Source organism: Enoplosus armatus, chromosome 2 (genome assembly GCF_043641665.1).
Source record: "Enoplosus armatus isolate fEnoArm2 chromosome 2, fEnoArm2.hap1, whole genome shotgun sequence".
Lineage (NCBI taxonomy): Eukaryota > Metazoa > Chordata > Actinopteri > Centrarchiformes > Enoplosidae > Enoplosus > Enoplosus armatus.
In genome coordinates, this window is record NC_092181.1 from 22,771,765 (window position 1) to 22,786,937 (window position 15,173).

General features: G+C 40.9%; 1 protein-coding gene across 1 annotated transcript; it reads left to right on the forward strand.

Annotated features, from left to right (window-relative positions):
* The first annotated feature begins 1,819 nt into the window (after window positions 1-1,819).
* Window positions 1,820-13,672, forward strand: foxk1 (forkhead box K1). Its single transcript, XM_070923560.1, has 9 exons — window positions 1,820-2,372; window positions 5,777-5,992; window positions 8,892-9,090; window positions 9,201-9,347; window positions 9,640-9,833; window positions 10,083-10,255; window positions 10,370-10,627; window positions 11,212-11,385; window positions 11,539-13,672. Exons 1-9 carry the CDS (start codon window positions 1,927-1,929, stop codon window positions 11,769-11,771), a joined length of 2,040 nt encoding a protein of 679 aa, XP_070779661.1. The 5' UTR covers window positions 1,820-1,926; the 3' UTR covers window positions 11,772-13,672.
* Window positions 13,673-15,173: the final 1,501 nt, after the last annotated feature.

Sequence of the window (15,173 nt, forward strand, 5' to 3'; positions counted from 1 at the left end):
TGTGGCTGTACCAATAGCAGCATGACAGAGACATTTTGATTAAAAAATAAGAAGGACACTTCTTTCCCAGTAAGTCAAATACGTATACATACATACATACATGTAGTCAGTCTGAAATATGGGCCAAGGTCAGGAGGCCAAAGTAACAAAAAACATCTTAAAATACACTGTAATACCACACAACAGCATCACCCACTATTACTACTTAACTATGCAGTTTAATTAGCACTTCTCTGATAACAAAAGCTTTACAAAAGGAAGTACTGATATTTATTGCAGGCTGATTTCACAGGCTTTCATTATATTTTGCAGGTGTTCATGGGTTTTACATGGGACTGAAATAAAAAAGTCAGTGATGGAGGTACTGAGATCCTGTACTTAAATAAAAGTAAAAATAAAAGCTAATACCTCACTGTGAAAAATAATCTGTTACAAGTAAAACAGTGTGTTTTAAATCACAACAGCGCCCTCGTGTGGACGGTTTGTTTTCATTTATTGTTAATTTGTTGTCCATGTGCTCCTGCTCCTTCACAGATCCATTGTCCGAGTTTTCCCACCATCTTGTTCTTTCCATGTTTATAAACAGAGGGTAAAAATAAAAAAATAAAAAGAAAGAAAAAAATCTGAGGTGGGCAAACCAGCTACACAGCAGACACCACATGTTCTTAAGACTGTGATTGAGAATTACAGGTTAATAATAGTCTAATAACAGTATAGTTTTCCCCCGGGGATCAATAAAGTATTTCTGATTCTGATTTGCTGAAAATAAATGAAATATGTGATATTACACCTTGTGTGATTCATCAGTTTAGTTTTTATATATTTTAAATAATAATAATAATATTTTAATAAAACTTGGAAGCGAAAGACTGTAATAAATGATCACTTCCGAATAATACAGCAAATCATAAATATCGAGATACTTCTGAACTCAACCTCCAGTTTCCTGGTGTGACGACATGAACTGCAGCCTATCGACGGAGGTGCCCAGATGTGGCGTTCAGGGAAGAGAACCGGCAGCCACCATGGCAATAATGTTATGGACTACTTTTCTGTTGTTGTCGTTTGTTGTCCCGTGTCAGTGGCCGGTATCAGCATCTGCTTTATTGGCCAAATATGTATATACATACAAGGAATTTGACTTGGGCTTTTTCATTGCAAACAAACTGAACAAATAAAGATAGAAGAATAGACGGGATTTTACGTAGACAAGTGTGTGAAAAAAAACTGTTTCTATTTCTGCTGTCAGTATTAGTATCAGATTGTTGAGGTATCATTGCCTAACATGCAACCTCCCTGCAACTGCAATATAATGTGCAGATCTGTGAACCATTCAGCAAACTGTCTCTTATACACTTTTGTTTCCGTTATTAAAATTGAGGCAAATTATTACTGTTCTATAACAGCACTATTAGTCTTGCCTCTTATTTTTTGTCAAAATGTATTTAATCTCACTTTTATTCTATTTTACCCTTTATTGTTTTTAAATATTATTCCTATGCTTTGTTGTCTTGCGTAAAGTTCTATAAATTGTTTCCGTGTTTTAAAAGGTGCCATACAAAAAAACTTGCCCTGCCTCATATTATCTTAACAAACCAAAAGGACGCCATCATCAATCACGAAAGTTAAACGTGATTTTGTTGAATGGATATTAGATGAAGAGGATATATGACAGTTAGCTGCAAGTTCTGCTTTGCATATGTATATAGCTGTTTATTCTAGCGGTTTATGAGGAGGCCCTGAACGCAGCACCCGTCCCGTTCCTGCGGGAAATCCGGTCTCGTTCTTGCGCCGACCCGGACTCCATGTTGTTCCGAAAGCCACGGAGCGAACAAGTGCCCTGGCCGAAAACTCTCACGTTGCAACTCTGTGTGTGCGAGAAGTAAAGTGTGTGTGCGTGTGAGTGTGTTGACCCTCCGAAAGAAGATGGCAGACTACCGGGACGACACCGGAGCTCGAGCCCTGCTTGCTTTACAGTCGGCACCGTGCAGTCCCGTGCGCGTCGCGGTGACCTCGCACGCCTATCACCAGCCCTCGCTCGCCCTCTTGGGTCCTCCGGTGATGGAAGCCCGCGCCGACGCCGGGATTTTTCCCGTGCGCCTCGCTTGTCCTCCTCCGCAGGCCCTGGCCAGACTCGAGGGCCGGGACTTTGAGTTTGTCATGCGCCAGAGGACGGTCACCATAGGCCGGAACTCGTCTCACGGCTCCGTGGACATCAACATGGGTCACTCGAGCTTCATTTCGCGGCGACACCTGCAGATCACCTACGACGAGGCGAGCGGTTTCTCCCTCCGGTGCTTGGGCAAGAATGGCGTGTTCGTTGACGGGGTGTTCCAGCGGAGAGGGGCGCCGCCGCTGCAGCTACCCAGAGAGTGAGTGCAGTCAGTTAGCATAGCCGCTACCGACAGGCTAATTATGGTAACACGGTGGTTGGCTGTTGCAGGGCTTTACAAACTTTAATGATAATTTAAAGCATTGACATGCTGATGGCCAGACAGCATTGGAGCCAATGTCATAATATATTTTGTTTCTGTTTCCCCCCTTATTGGACATCTAACGGTTGAATCAAACTGTAAAAACAATTATAAAATTGTATGTGGGCTATGTGAACACATAACTAAGAACTCTTAATGTTTTTGGTACATATACTAACTTTCTAAACATTTTGACAGATTGAAAATTAATCACAGACCTCCATATTCAAACGGCCGAGAGACAGATTCTGACGGGGATACAAAGTTTGTCATGACACCCCTAATCAGAGCGGTTTGATTTGGTCTGATCGGATATAGCTTCGGAGTGTACTGTAACATTGTTTTGGACAGTGAAGCTGTAACAAAATAAGCCAATAAGTCACCACTTAAGCTGTGCTATTATAATTATTAATTTGTCTTCACCCCACTTTGTGAATCAGTGAATTAACCTAGCTCGTATTAGCCGTTAGCAAACTTAGCTTAATTTGGCCTACCGACAAGCCACAGCGCAAGCTAGTTAGCAAATGTAAAAAGAAAGGTACAATTGGTTGATATTTCGCAAACAGGCCTGTTGTCGTAGTGTAGTAGAACTTGCTTTCTAAAACATCCGAATTTTAAAACAAAAAAAATGTCGGTTGGTAAAAGTCGTGTCTCAACATTTCAGGGCGATCATGTTAACGATAAAGTTAGTTAGCTAGCTTGTTGTGAGGCTGTTGGCCAACGTGTCGCGATCACGTAAACATTAATGTAAACAAACGCACCCCTGACAGCTTAGCTCACGAGTTTTGTGGGAAGAAGTGTGTTTGGTTTATATTGAAACTTGAAATGCGTTTTTTTTTGTATCAAGGGGAACCATTTGGTGTTCAAATATGGTTTTAGCTTTACTGTGGTTGCACCTCTGTCAAGGTTAACCCTTCAGTGGTTCGTTTAATACAGTAGCAATCTTAAAAACTGAAAGCGTTGACTTTGTGTGTGTGTGTGTGTGTCAATCACAGGGTGGAGCAGGAGGAGTAGGTTTAGTTGGAGGGGTGGGGGCCTCTCTGATTGGCTGTCAAGACTGTTTGGGGGTGTGTCGGGCATTGAACAGGAAGTGCAGGCCGAAATGACATCCTCATTGCAGGAGCACATGGAGTAAACACAAGACTTACAAACCAAGGCCATATCCAACACAGCCATGTTCACATGCTTGTTCTGGCCCTGTGGCCTGTCTCAGGACTACAAAGTTAGCAGGGAAACTGTGCCAAGTTAAGAGTGGAACCTCAAATGTGGAAGAGGCCAATTCATTAGTCACTTTAGTTATCCTGGTACATTTACAGTACTTATACACTGTATAATACAATGTAAACTTTGATTCATTAGGTGACTGTTTCTTTGACACTACTTAGCAGAAAAACAAAGAATAATATCAGAACAATGTCAACAAATCTCTACAGATTGATCTAAATTGAGTACAGATACAGCTTTTATTGACCCCCTTCAAGTCAAACTTTTCACCTTTGGCTAAAATTACAGCTTTGAATATGTGTGGGTTAGTCTGTATCATCTTGATTCATCTGGAGACTACAGAACTGCTCAAGCTCTGTCAGGTTTCACTGGGAGCCTGAGTAAGCAGCAGTCTTCAAGTCTTGCTTCAAATTTCAGATTAAACTGAGGTCTGGACTCTGATATGGCAGCTCCAGGACTTTAAAAAAAAAAAAAAAAGTTACTCCTGTGTAGGTTTGTCTTAATGTTTGGGGTTATTGTCTTGCTGGAAAATGCATCTTCTCCCAAGTCATAATTCTCTTGCAGGCTGCAGCAGATTTTCTTCATAACTTGTATTTTGTTGCATCTTTTTAATCCTCTACCTTCTCAAAGCGTCAGTGGCTTTCAGCAGTGAAGCATCCACACAGTATAATGTTGGGCTGATGTGCAGGACTCGGTGTGATGGCAAAAAAAAGCTTAATTTTGGTCCCATTAGACCATTGAACCTTCTTCGTCTTTGTCTCAGAGTCTCTCACATGCCCTCTAGAAAACTCTATTCAAAATGTCATGTGAGTTCTTTGAACAGTGGCTTTCTCTTTGCTACTCTGGCATAGAGCTGGGACTGGTGAAGGAAACAAGCAACAGTTGTTGTATGCGCAGTCTTTTTCATCTTAGCTATGGAACCCTGAAACTCCTTCAGAGTTGCCACAGGCCTCTTTCCTCCATCACTAGTGCTTTTCTTGCATGGACACTCAGTAGTTGAGGGTGGTCTGCTCTTGGCAGAGACAGCGGTGAGCAGACGGTTCATGGATCCAGTATTGGATTGGCAGCTGCAATTTTTCAGAAGACAAATTATAGAGAAAAGATGGAACATTTGTTCCATATTTTTATCATACACTGATGTATCTGTCAGAAACTGCTTACAACATGTTTGTGGTCCTGTGTGGATGTTTTTTTCTTTTCTTTTTTTTCATTTGTTGGTCTCCACAGGGAGGTCTGAGCCTGAGCTCAGCACTCCTAGAATTAGTAGGGATTCAGTTTCTTGCTCAAAGACGTAATCATCATATTTGGGCAGATAGGATGGTTGCAGTCAAAAAGACTTAACTACGCTGAATAGCCCATACAACCTTTTGCCTGTACCTGCTAGGAAGAAACAAACTATTTACATTAGTCATTAAGTTTCCATTGTAAAACATTTACTCAATCCTTCACACACATAATTATTTTCAAGGGTTTTGTTTAGGGTTGAACCTGGCTGGGCCTGAACTGATCCTTGCTTTTATTGAGGCAGTTGTCCAGACCTGCTAACAGAAGAGGAAATGTAGGATAGCGGGTGTTGTCTGAAGTCTATACCAGCTTAGTCTTTTGTTCATGAAAGGTGTTGACTGAAGATATTGTTTATAGTATAAATAAGCCCCTATAGTTAGGAACTGCCATTGCTTTAATGATATGATTTAATATTTCTAAATAAAAGAAGACTAGTTAACAAAACATTCTCACCATAAGTAGCTGTTTCTAGGTTTCAGTTGTATCGCATGATGTTCCTCAGCAGATAGAATATGCCCAGTTGTCATTGTGCTCAAATTTCCATTTTCCTGAGCAATTTAAGATGAGAAGTCTGTAAAGTACATGTACATTTCTATGACAACTAGGCAAACTCTACCTGCTAAGGACAGTCATGTGATATGATTAAGAGCTCCCGAACAGTCACTATAGAATATGTTATAATGCTTGGTTGTCGAGCATTGTATAGTGGAGAAGGCACTAATCAAACTTCTCTCTCTCTTTTCTTCTGTCCTGTGGCTTCCACCATCTGTCCCTCCTGCTGTCCTGCTCTCTAGGTGTGTGTTTCGTTTCCCCAGTACGGTTATCAAGATCCAGTTCATGTCACTCCTGGAGCCCGAGGATCACAGAGAGAGGGAGCAACCCTCTCTTCCCCTGCGCCCACTTCTGCCCCACATTTCCCCCCTCAAAATCAGCATTCCCACAATGCAGCAGCACGAAGAGCACATCAGGGCATTTGGCTCTCCGCTTCCCTCGCCCACAGGCACCATCAGGTAAGGAGAGACCCACAGACACACACAATGACATGGACCCCAACAGGTACACATTTATAAAATACAAACACGGCTTGTGTTGTACATGTGTTGTAATATACACTTTTCATAATTCCAAAGCTAGGAGTCAGTGTTTTTACTTGCAAAGTATTTGGAAGCTGTTTCTTGTAAACACGTTTTCAGTTCATTGTTGTGACTATTTAAGTTCAGTGCTGAGCTTGCTGAGCTTTAATCTCCAGTTGTGAGTTTAAATAAATAATATTAATAAGTCAATTGTTTGATTAGTCCACTGACAGAAAATTAATTGGCAATTTTAATTAAAGCAAAAACACCAAACTGACACTCCCTGATTCTAGCTTTTTCAATTTGAGTTTTTGCTGATTTTCTTTGAGTCATGTGATTGTAAACTTGGGTTTTGAACTGTTGGTCTGACAAAACAAGCTGATGACATCACTTTGGGATTTAGAAAATCATAAAAAAAAAAAAATCAATTTAGAAAATCAGCATTTTCTTTGACTTTCTATACATAGATCAAGTGATTCATTTTCAAAATGATTGACAAATTAAACAATAATGATTTCTATAGAGATTTGCACTGTCAATTAAACATCAGTATATTTCATTTTACACTTTTATGTAAGTGCTTGTCTCCTTGTTTTGGCAAGGTAGGAGGTTGCTTGTTTTTCAAAATGGGTATCAGTGGTGGAGGGACACGCACTGAGACTGAAAACCTATTTACAAAACAGCACTTTATAACTCAGTTGTGTCTTTGCATGTCGTATGATAGATTATTCAGAATCAGAAACTGTTTATTGCCAAGTAACATACAATACAATGAATTTGCTGTGGTCTGATGGTGCAGTAAGTGTTTTATGGCTATCAGAGTGTGAGCTATTTACCTTTTCACCTCGTCTTGGGTCTGTGCATGTTTACTCATGTTTATGCAGTCATCTGTGTGAGTGTGTTCATTTCCTTTGGTTTTATGCATGTCCATTTGTGACCCAAAGGTCTGCAGTGTTTTTTCCAACCACATACTATATCAGCTCATTTTCACTGATAATATCCTTTCTGGTTGAAGGTGTACTCATCAGCTGCTGCAGTGTTTCTGTAGAGATGGAAACCTGCCCTCTAATGAGCTGTGATAGCACATGTTTGAAAGTTACTGCTCTATAAATGTATACAGCATGTGCAAGTGGCAAGTGTGGCAGTGCTGAGTGTGCCCTCTGGTGGTGTTTGTCGGTGTTACATCATACATCCCCACCAATGTCAGCTTGTGTGTGCCTTCCTTATATGGAATGGCTGCAGCTTCGAGGTGCGTGATTGGCTGTCGGGCAGATTGTTTTGCCTGTAGGCCGTTTTTCCGTCCATTCGTGGTTTCCTTTTTTCAGAGCCCCCCCGTACCCCTCCCTCTCAACCCTCAACTCCTGTTCTCTCACACGTGGACACACACACACACACACACACACACACACACACACACACACTCACTCATACACAAGAGTAAAGACACTAGCTCATACATCTCTCCACCACTTTCACTGTGGCCTTTTTCGGGCAGATTGTTGTGCCAAATTCCTACATACAGCGGAAGAGTATTGTGTAAAAGCACGTGCCCCTTAAAACGTCAACAGTGTCTCTTCACAGGGTGCTAAGAGTCACTTTTCCTGTTTGGCAACTTAAATGAACTGTATATAATAAACATTCTTCTGCCCCTACCAGCATTCACACTTGCAGAGAGGGTGAAATAGTTGTTGTAACAGTGTTATAGGAAAGCAAAGACAACCCTTGCTCCCTCATGTTCCAATGAAGTTTTAAGTATGTAGAGTTACAGATACAATTATGTTTTTATACTTAAGATGTCCCTGAGCAACATTAGAAGTTTGTGTACATCCTCATTCATTTTTCAACGCTGAGCTTACAAAGCCACTTTCAAAACAGTGCCTGTAACCTAGTTTCCCCAGCCAAGAAATACAAACATATTCTCTCTCTCTCTGCCTGTGTGTGTGTGTCTCTGTATCTGCGGCTCTCTGTTGCTAAAGGCAAATCAAAGCACACTGACTCCCAGAAACCAATGTTTGCTTTACTAACAGAAACAGGTGTGTGTGTATAACTTACTGGGTTTTCCCTGTGTTCTGTCTCTCAACAGCACCAGATTAATCCTAGTTAATAATTAACATACTTTTGAGTATTTCTGTTCAGTGTTGTGTGTTTTTATGATCACTTTGTGTCCAGAACACCCTGGATCTGAGCTATAATCATTTCCCCAAACTTAGTTCTTGTGTGTGTGAGAGAAATTGTGTCTTTGTACTCTTGCACTAATATGCTGAAAGGATCATATTCAAAATATACATTTTGAATGTGTATGATTGTTTTAAATTGCACTAGATTTTTCAGATTACAGTTAAATCATCAGAAAGAAAAGAAAAGATTTTGTGGATTTTCATTTGTGTTTATTTATTTTTTGCAGTTTTATTATGATTTCCTGAAAATGATGACATTTACATACAGTATTTAGTAGAATGTTGAAATGTAGAGGCTTAAGATGACATCTGCTGGAATCAAACAGAGTTTAATCTTGACTCATCAGTTAACTTGTTGTTAACCTCACCGATAACATGTTTATGTACACATGATCACATCAATTCTAGGTTGTATTTGTCCAAAGGACCAGACCTGTTGTCCCAGGAGCAAAAACTCAATTTTCACTTAAAACCTGGCTACAAAGTGATACTATGAAGCTGATCAGGTATTTTGATTGCTCATTAATTGAGACGGGATTAAATTAACCTTGCGTCTGTTATTTTTACACTGGCGGTATTACACTGGTATTGCTTTCATTGCTGTGGCATTATACCGTTACTTTAAGCCATTAACACAGACTCTTTCTTCTCTTCCTCAGTGTTCCTAACTCCTGTCCGGCTAGTCCACGAGGGGCAGGGTCATCAGGGTATCGCTATGGACGTAACGTGACCTCTGACCTCCAGTTAGCAGCTGAATATGCTGCCAAGGCCGTTTCTGAGCAGAGACGAAGCATTGCTGAGCAGAGAGGTGGAGGAAGTGAGCAGCGGGGGGAGTCGGCTGGTGGAGACAGCCCCAAGGTGAAAATGAGTTAATTGCCCAAAAATAATTTTCAACTTTTGGAAAGGTTGTTTGTACAATATGTGCTTTAGGATGTGTGGATGTTAATACTTGTGTCTCGTTCGTCCAGGACGAGTCCAAGCCACCTTATTCCTACGCACAGCTGATCGTCCAGGCCATCTCGTCTGCCCCAGACAAACAGCTGACTCTCAGTGGCATTTACGCCCACATCACCAAACACTACCCCTACTATCGCACTGCAGACAAGGGCTGGCAGGTAGGGTCCTTCTGTCTTGAACTGGATGTTAATGGCCATCCATAGTTTGCTATGACAATCCAAACTTCACCGCCACACAGTACGGGAAGGTTATCGTAGTAACATTTAGAAAGGTTGTATGATGAAATCGGAAGACTTACTAGTTGTATATCAACAGCTACTGTAGGTCATTTGTGTTTGTCCTGTTTAGGTTTATTGGCCATTAAAATCAAGTTCTGTGATACTTACTTTCAAATGTATATTTCTGTGTCTCCAGTGACAAAATACTGTGATTTATTTTGCCTCCCTCTAGAACTCAATCAGACACAACCTGTCTCTCAACCGTTACTTTCTGAAAGTGGCCCGCTCTCAGGATGAGCCTGGAAAAGGGAGTTTTTGGCGTGTAGATTCTGCCTCTGAGAGCAAGCTGGTGGAGCAAGCCTTCAGGAAAAGAAGACAAAGAGGAGTGGCCTGCTTCAGGACGCCATTTGGACCTCTCTCTTCTAGGTAGAGACTGTCAGACACAGTCAGACACATGCTCTATCGCTTCTGATTTAACTCAGTTAACCCTTTCTTCCTTCTCTCTGCTTCTGCTCCTGGCTATCATTTGATTGGATAGAACAAAGTAAGTCTAATTTCTAGGTTAATGTATTCAGCAGGAGCTGCTGGCAGTGATGGAGCTCTGTATGTTACTTGAAGTCTTGATGAATACATTGATTTCTTTTGTCTCTCTTCCCTTTATTCCTTCTTTTTCAGGAGTGCCCCTGCATCCCCGACCCACCAGGGACTACTTTCTCCTCCATCCAGCGGGCTGCAGACTCCTGAATGTCTGAGCAGGGAGGGCTCTCCTATCTCCCATGACCATCATGAACAGCTGGTTAACAAACTGGCATCTGTACCCGAGTATAGGTACTCTCAGAGTGCCCCAGGTGAGCCTGCACACCGGCACACATAAATGCACACAAAATACATCCAACACACACAAGAAGGCACTATACACTATAAAACAGGTGAAATTGTTGTTTGTGTCTGTCTCTGTGTAGGATCTCCAGTCAGTGGTCAGCATGTCATCATGGCTGCACCCCCTCACCCAACAGTCATGCCCTCAGGCCTGGGGAAAGCCCTTGCTTTAGTTCCAGGTGGTGGCAGCCAAGTCCAGCCCATCCACGTGCTCCAGAACCCCCCGCAGTCCTCTGTCACCATGGTGCGGGTGGTTACCAGCGGCCCTCTAACTTCCAACCCTCCGAATGGTTACAGCGCCCCCTCTGTTGGAGGAGCAGAGGGCAACAGTGAGCTCAGAGGTAGAAGTGTTGTCATACTATATTATTGTTTAGCATTTTCTGCAGTATAGTGAAGATATTTAAAACAACAACAACAAAAAGTTGATTAAGAGAACAGTACAGTAGTCCAGCACGAAACCTGTGTGTGCTCACACTGTAACTCTTGACCAGTTAACATTTGGACCAGTGCTTCTGTCTGTCTCGCTCCTTTTTGTGTCCAGGTTCATGGCAGGAGTCACTAATGTTGAATGTGTAACCTAAATTATGAACATTTTATCTCATGAAAAACAACTAGAGTTTAGAGCTTTATGTGAAGCAGAAGTTAACATGTGCACAGTTACACTCAGGAACATTACCATTAGCTATAAAAACAGGCAGATTTTGTTTTTTATGGGATCTAAGTGAGGTTGAAAAAGAAGTCTGTTTCATGTTTTATTGCTCATTGTTTTAAGATGATTTAAGGGCTACGCTTTCTAGTAAAATGTCCTTAATTTTTCCTTATTCTGTATCTTTTGAGTTTTGGCAGAGTGGTGAAACTAGAACTTCCATAAATATTTAGTTAGTTTTGCTTTGACATGTTTGAATTGTGTTTGTGTTTCCATCAGAAGCCCAGCTGAACAGAGAGCGAGTCATCCAGACTGTAGATAGTGCGGTGCAGGGGGGGGATGGGAGGAACTTCGTCCCAGGTTTACATCAACTTCCTGTTCGTCCTGTTACCCAGAATGGCAAACACACCACTGCTGCTGTTGCCACAGCAACCAGCCTTGCTAATGCATCTGGTAAGATTTCTCAGCAGTCACTGCCTTACACACTGACTAGTCACGATGATGAACATAGGTGGGGATAGAAACTATACTGAAGTGTTTTTTTACAGACAGTAGATTAAGGCGTCTAGATACTTACATTTCTTTTTCTCTTCATGTCCTCTCCAGGCCTGAGTAGTCCTCTCCAGATCTTGGCTGCCCAGGCCTCCAGCTCCCCTCCAGTGCTGGTGAGCAGACAGCCCAGTGCAGAAACTTTAGCTGAGCAGCCAGGTGAGCCCCAGGCCAAGCGGCCAAAGATGGAGGACCAGGGTTTGACTGAATCTGATCAGCATCACATAACACCTGCCCAGCAGCCTGTCATCGTTGCCATGACATCACAAACCCATGACCCTAGGAAGTAAAACCCGGGGCCTCTGACCAGGTACCCAATGGACAGCCTCCTTATCGTCCCCTAACTGCTTCGCCTTTTATACTCATTTGATATGACTGCAGCCGACATGGCCAAAAAATGTACAGGCAGCCTCTCTCAACAGAAGGGAATTAAATTGTAAGGAACATATATTTTGGTCAAAAATAGATGAAAACTTTCAAATACATTCTGAATGTAAAAAGCAAGTAAATCTTTCAGGACTTTTTCAGCTTTACAGTCTTTTTAATGTAATCCATCATTCACTGACAACACAAACAAGTAAGGACATTAAGCTTGTGAGAGCATTATGCATATTAAAATCATTTCAGCACTACTTTTACTATGTGAATATTGGATAATATCTCAGATACAACCTTCCCTGTAGTTGATGGATCAGATGCATCAGTCTCTCTCAGGCCAAAGAACTCGCCTCTCCTGCACTTCTGATTAGAGTCACTGCCTGATTTTAAAAACAGGGAATGTGTGTTCAGAGATTTGAATTGGCCGGCATTTACAGAAGAAACTGTGATGATCAGAGTTGATATATTGTGTAGTTTCACACATATGTGGACAGAAAGACAGAGAGGACATAGCTGCATATACCCAGACCAGATACCCAGGAACTTGGGGGACTGTTAAGAATATGTTTGTACTCCTGCAATCCTTACAGACAAAAATAAGAAAGAAATATTGTTAATATTAAGGCATAGACCAGAATGTGAGACCTCTCTTCTTCTTGCCTTCTCTGAAAAGCACAGAAACAAAGGGGTATTGTTTTGGAAGAAGAGATAGGAGGAAATCCAGGAATAACAAACCAGGACTTTGCAGTTTTGTTTGCTTCACTTCAGTTCAGTTTGGTTTATCAGTGTGAAGCTGCTCAGATTTAAGAGGATCTGGGTGATTGGACAGCAGAGAAGGGCAAAAAAAAAGAGGCAACTATTTGGAGTTGATTGAAGTGGAGCTAACCTAATGTAGACAAACTGATTGTTGTTTTAATTTTCTTTTCTTGTTTCAGTAGTGGTAAAAGGAGAAATGGAACAGCCTGTGCGTACAGTTTTGTTTGTCTTAGCACAGAAAAGCATTATTGTAATAATCCTTAAAGCCTTAAATATTTCTACATTTTTTTGTCATTTTATTTTAACCTTTAGACAGCTTTACCTTTTTAGATTGTTTAACACAGCGCTTCTTTAACAGTACGTGATCGGCAACACTACAATGGGGACAGTTTATGTTGCATCAGTAGACTTGTATCAGTTTTATCAGGGGAAGGGCGGGACCAACACATGACCACAAATTTCAACTGCTCTCGTCTTTTTTTTTCTTTCTTTCTGTATGGTACTTTTGACATCTTTTCTATTCTTGGCTCCCCACTCTTTTGCTTTCAATTTCCCCTAAATCAATTAAGCTTTTTGTTTCTCTTTCTCCCAATCTACCTCTCCCCCTCTTCTCAGTGAGCAGTCTCGATCTTTGCTGTCTCTACAGAGACATCAAGCTGTTGGCAATTCCTGTCACAGACACTGCCTTAATTAGATATTCTTCAGCACCCCCCCCCCCCCCCTCTATTCTCTGATTCTTACTCTGCCTTTAGCTTTTTCCGAATGTCCTCGCACAGGCCTCATTTTTAGCTGGCACAATTCAGGCACAATTTGTGCAAGATTTCAGTGATTGTTGTTGCACATTGTTAGAAAAACAAACAAAAAAATGCGTAATGATTGTATGCTGCTCTATCTGCTAAATGACAAAGCTATTTAGAAGGTATTTTTTTCTTATTTTGGAAAAAAGAAAAAATATTTTGCTATATGTAAAAACAGCTGTCATCAATACGTAAACATTCTGGAAATAGAGAAGTATATGTATTTTTAAATGTTCCTGTTTTTGTGATTTGTTAAAATGTGTAGCACAAATTAAAATTTCTCATTGACTCAAATATTTCCTTGTCTTCTCTCCTGAGACCAGGTGTCAGCCATGTTGGGTAAGAGAAGTTGTTGTTTACATTGGTTGGTGACATTGGGTTTCTAAGCAGAAAAGTGCAAGTATCCAACAATCTTTATTCTTAAGTACCATCATTTTTAACAGTATAAATAATGAACAGAGAAGAATAGACATGCTACAAATAAAATGTTACCGCAAAGAAATTAACAGAATGAAAAGTTTAGAGTAAAACAAAGCTGATGTGAAAAAAATAAACATTCAAACTGAAATTTTAACCATTGTGTAAATAAATTAAAATAACCAAACAGTGTAATAATAAACGGAAAACGGCAACAATTGTCAGCATTAGCGCTGAAATGATGAATCAATTAGTCGACTGTTTTGGTAATTTATCAGGTAAAAATATCCGCTAGTTCAGCTTTCTCAATTAGAGTATGCGGGTTTGATACTTTTCTTTTTTTAATTTACTTGTGAATTTAATCTTTTGGGGGTTTGGACCTTTGGCTGGACAAAACAAGTGCTGCATTTTACTTAACCTTTCTGACATTTTACAGACTAAATGAATGATTGGACGAATAGTCGGCAGATTAATCAATAATGAAAATAATCATAGTTGCAGCCTTAGTGAACATTAAAGAGAGTTCCCCTGCAGTCCTTCAGTACCTTCTGTGACAGTCCCTCTCGTCTTGGCTCCTCTTATTCAGACCTCGATCTGCAGCTGTGCGATGTTTTCTTCTTTCTGCAGAGGGACTGGTTTCAGGCTGGCAGAGGGTCAGTGCTCCTGATGTGTTGATCAAGAGCGTCCCAGGGGAGCTCTACGGAGCTGAGGTCAGAACAGAAGGCCAGGCAGCATACAACTGACTAAGCATGGCCTTTTTTCTCTTGTAGTGACCTACACTTCGAATTAAGGACTCTATGAAAGGTGACCTGTTATTGTTCGAGCTGGACTTCTTCCAAAGGGTCAGTACAGCCAAATTACATAAAAACAAGTTCTATTCGGTATCTAGCAATGAAGATAGTTTTGGTAGATTTATGCTTCCACCCAATACAGTGAAGGTGAATGGAATTTTGCTTTTGTGCTCACAGCGTTTAAAAGTAAAAAATGTCACTGTTACTCTGGATAATCCACAGACCTCACAGTGAGGGGTCTTCATTGGAACTTCTTTCTATCAAAGACATAGTCTTTATGAAAACCAAAGTGAGGTCAGTAGATTATCCAGAGCAACTGGGATGCTTTGTCTGGAAAGACAACTGCTGTTGACTGTTTTAAATGTAATTTGCCAATGATGTGAATAACCACAAAATTTCATTCATCTCTATTGTATTGGGTCGGAGGCAGAAATCTGAGACAGGTATCTCAAAACCAAAAAACACAACTATCTTCATGGCTAGAGACCACTAGAAGTAAAATATAACCTTTTTTGTCATTTGGGTGTAGTTACCCTTTAAGCGAAAGTACAGG

What these genes read in the sequence shown, in the direction of transcription:
- foxk1 (XM_070923560.1), top strand. Translation starts at nt 1,927, where the DNA reads ATGGCAGACTACCGGGACGACACCGGAGCTCGAGCCCTGCTTGCTTTA. An exon ending in CTGCAGACAAGGGCTGGCAG is followed by an intron (nt 9,348 to 9,639) that starts GTAGGGTCCTTC and finishes GCCTCCCTCTAG; the next exon opens with AACTCAATCAGACACAACCT. An exon ending in TTTGGACCTCTCTCTTCTAG is followed by an intron (nt 9,834 to 10,082) that starts GTAGAGACTGTC and finishes CTTCTTTTTCAG; the next exon opens with GAGTGCCCCTGCATCCCCGA.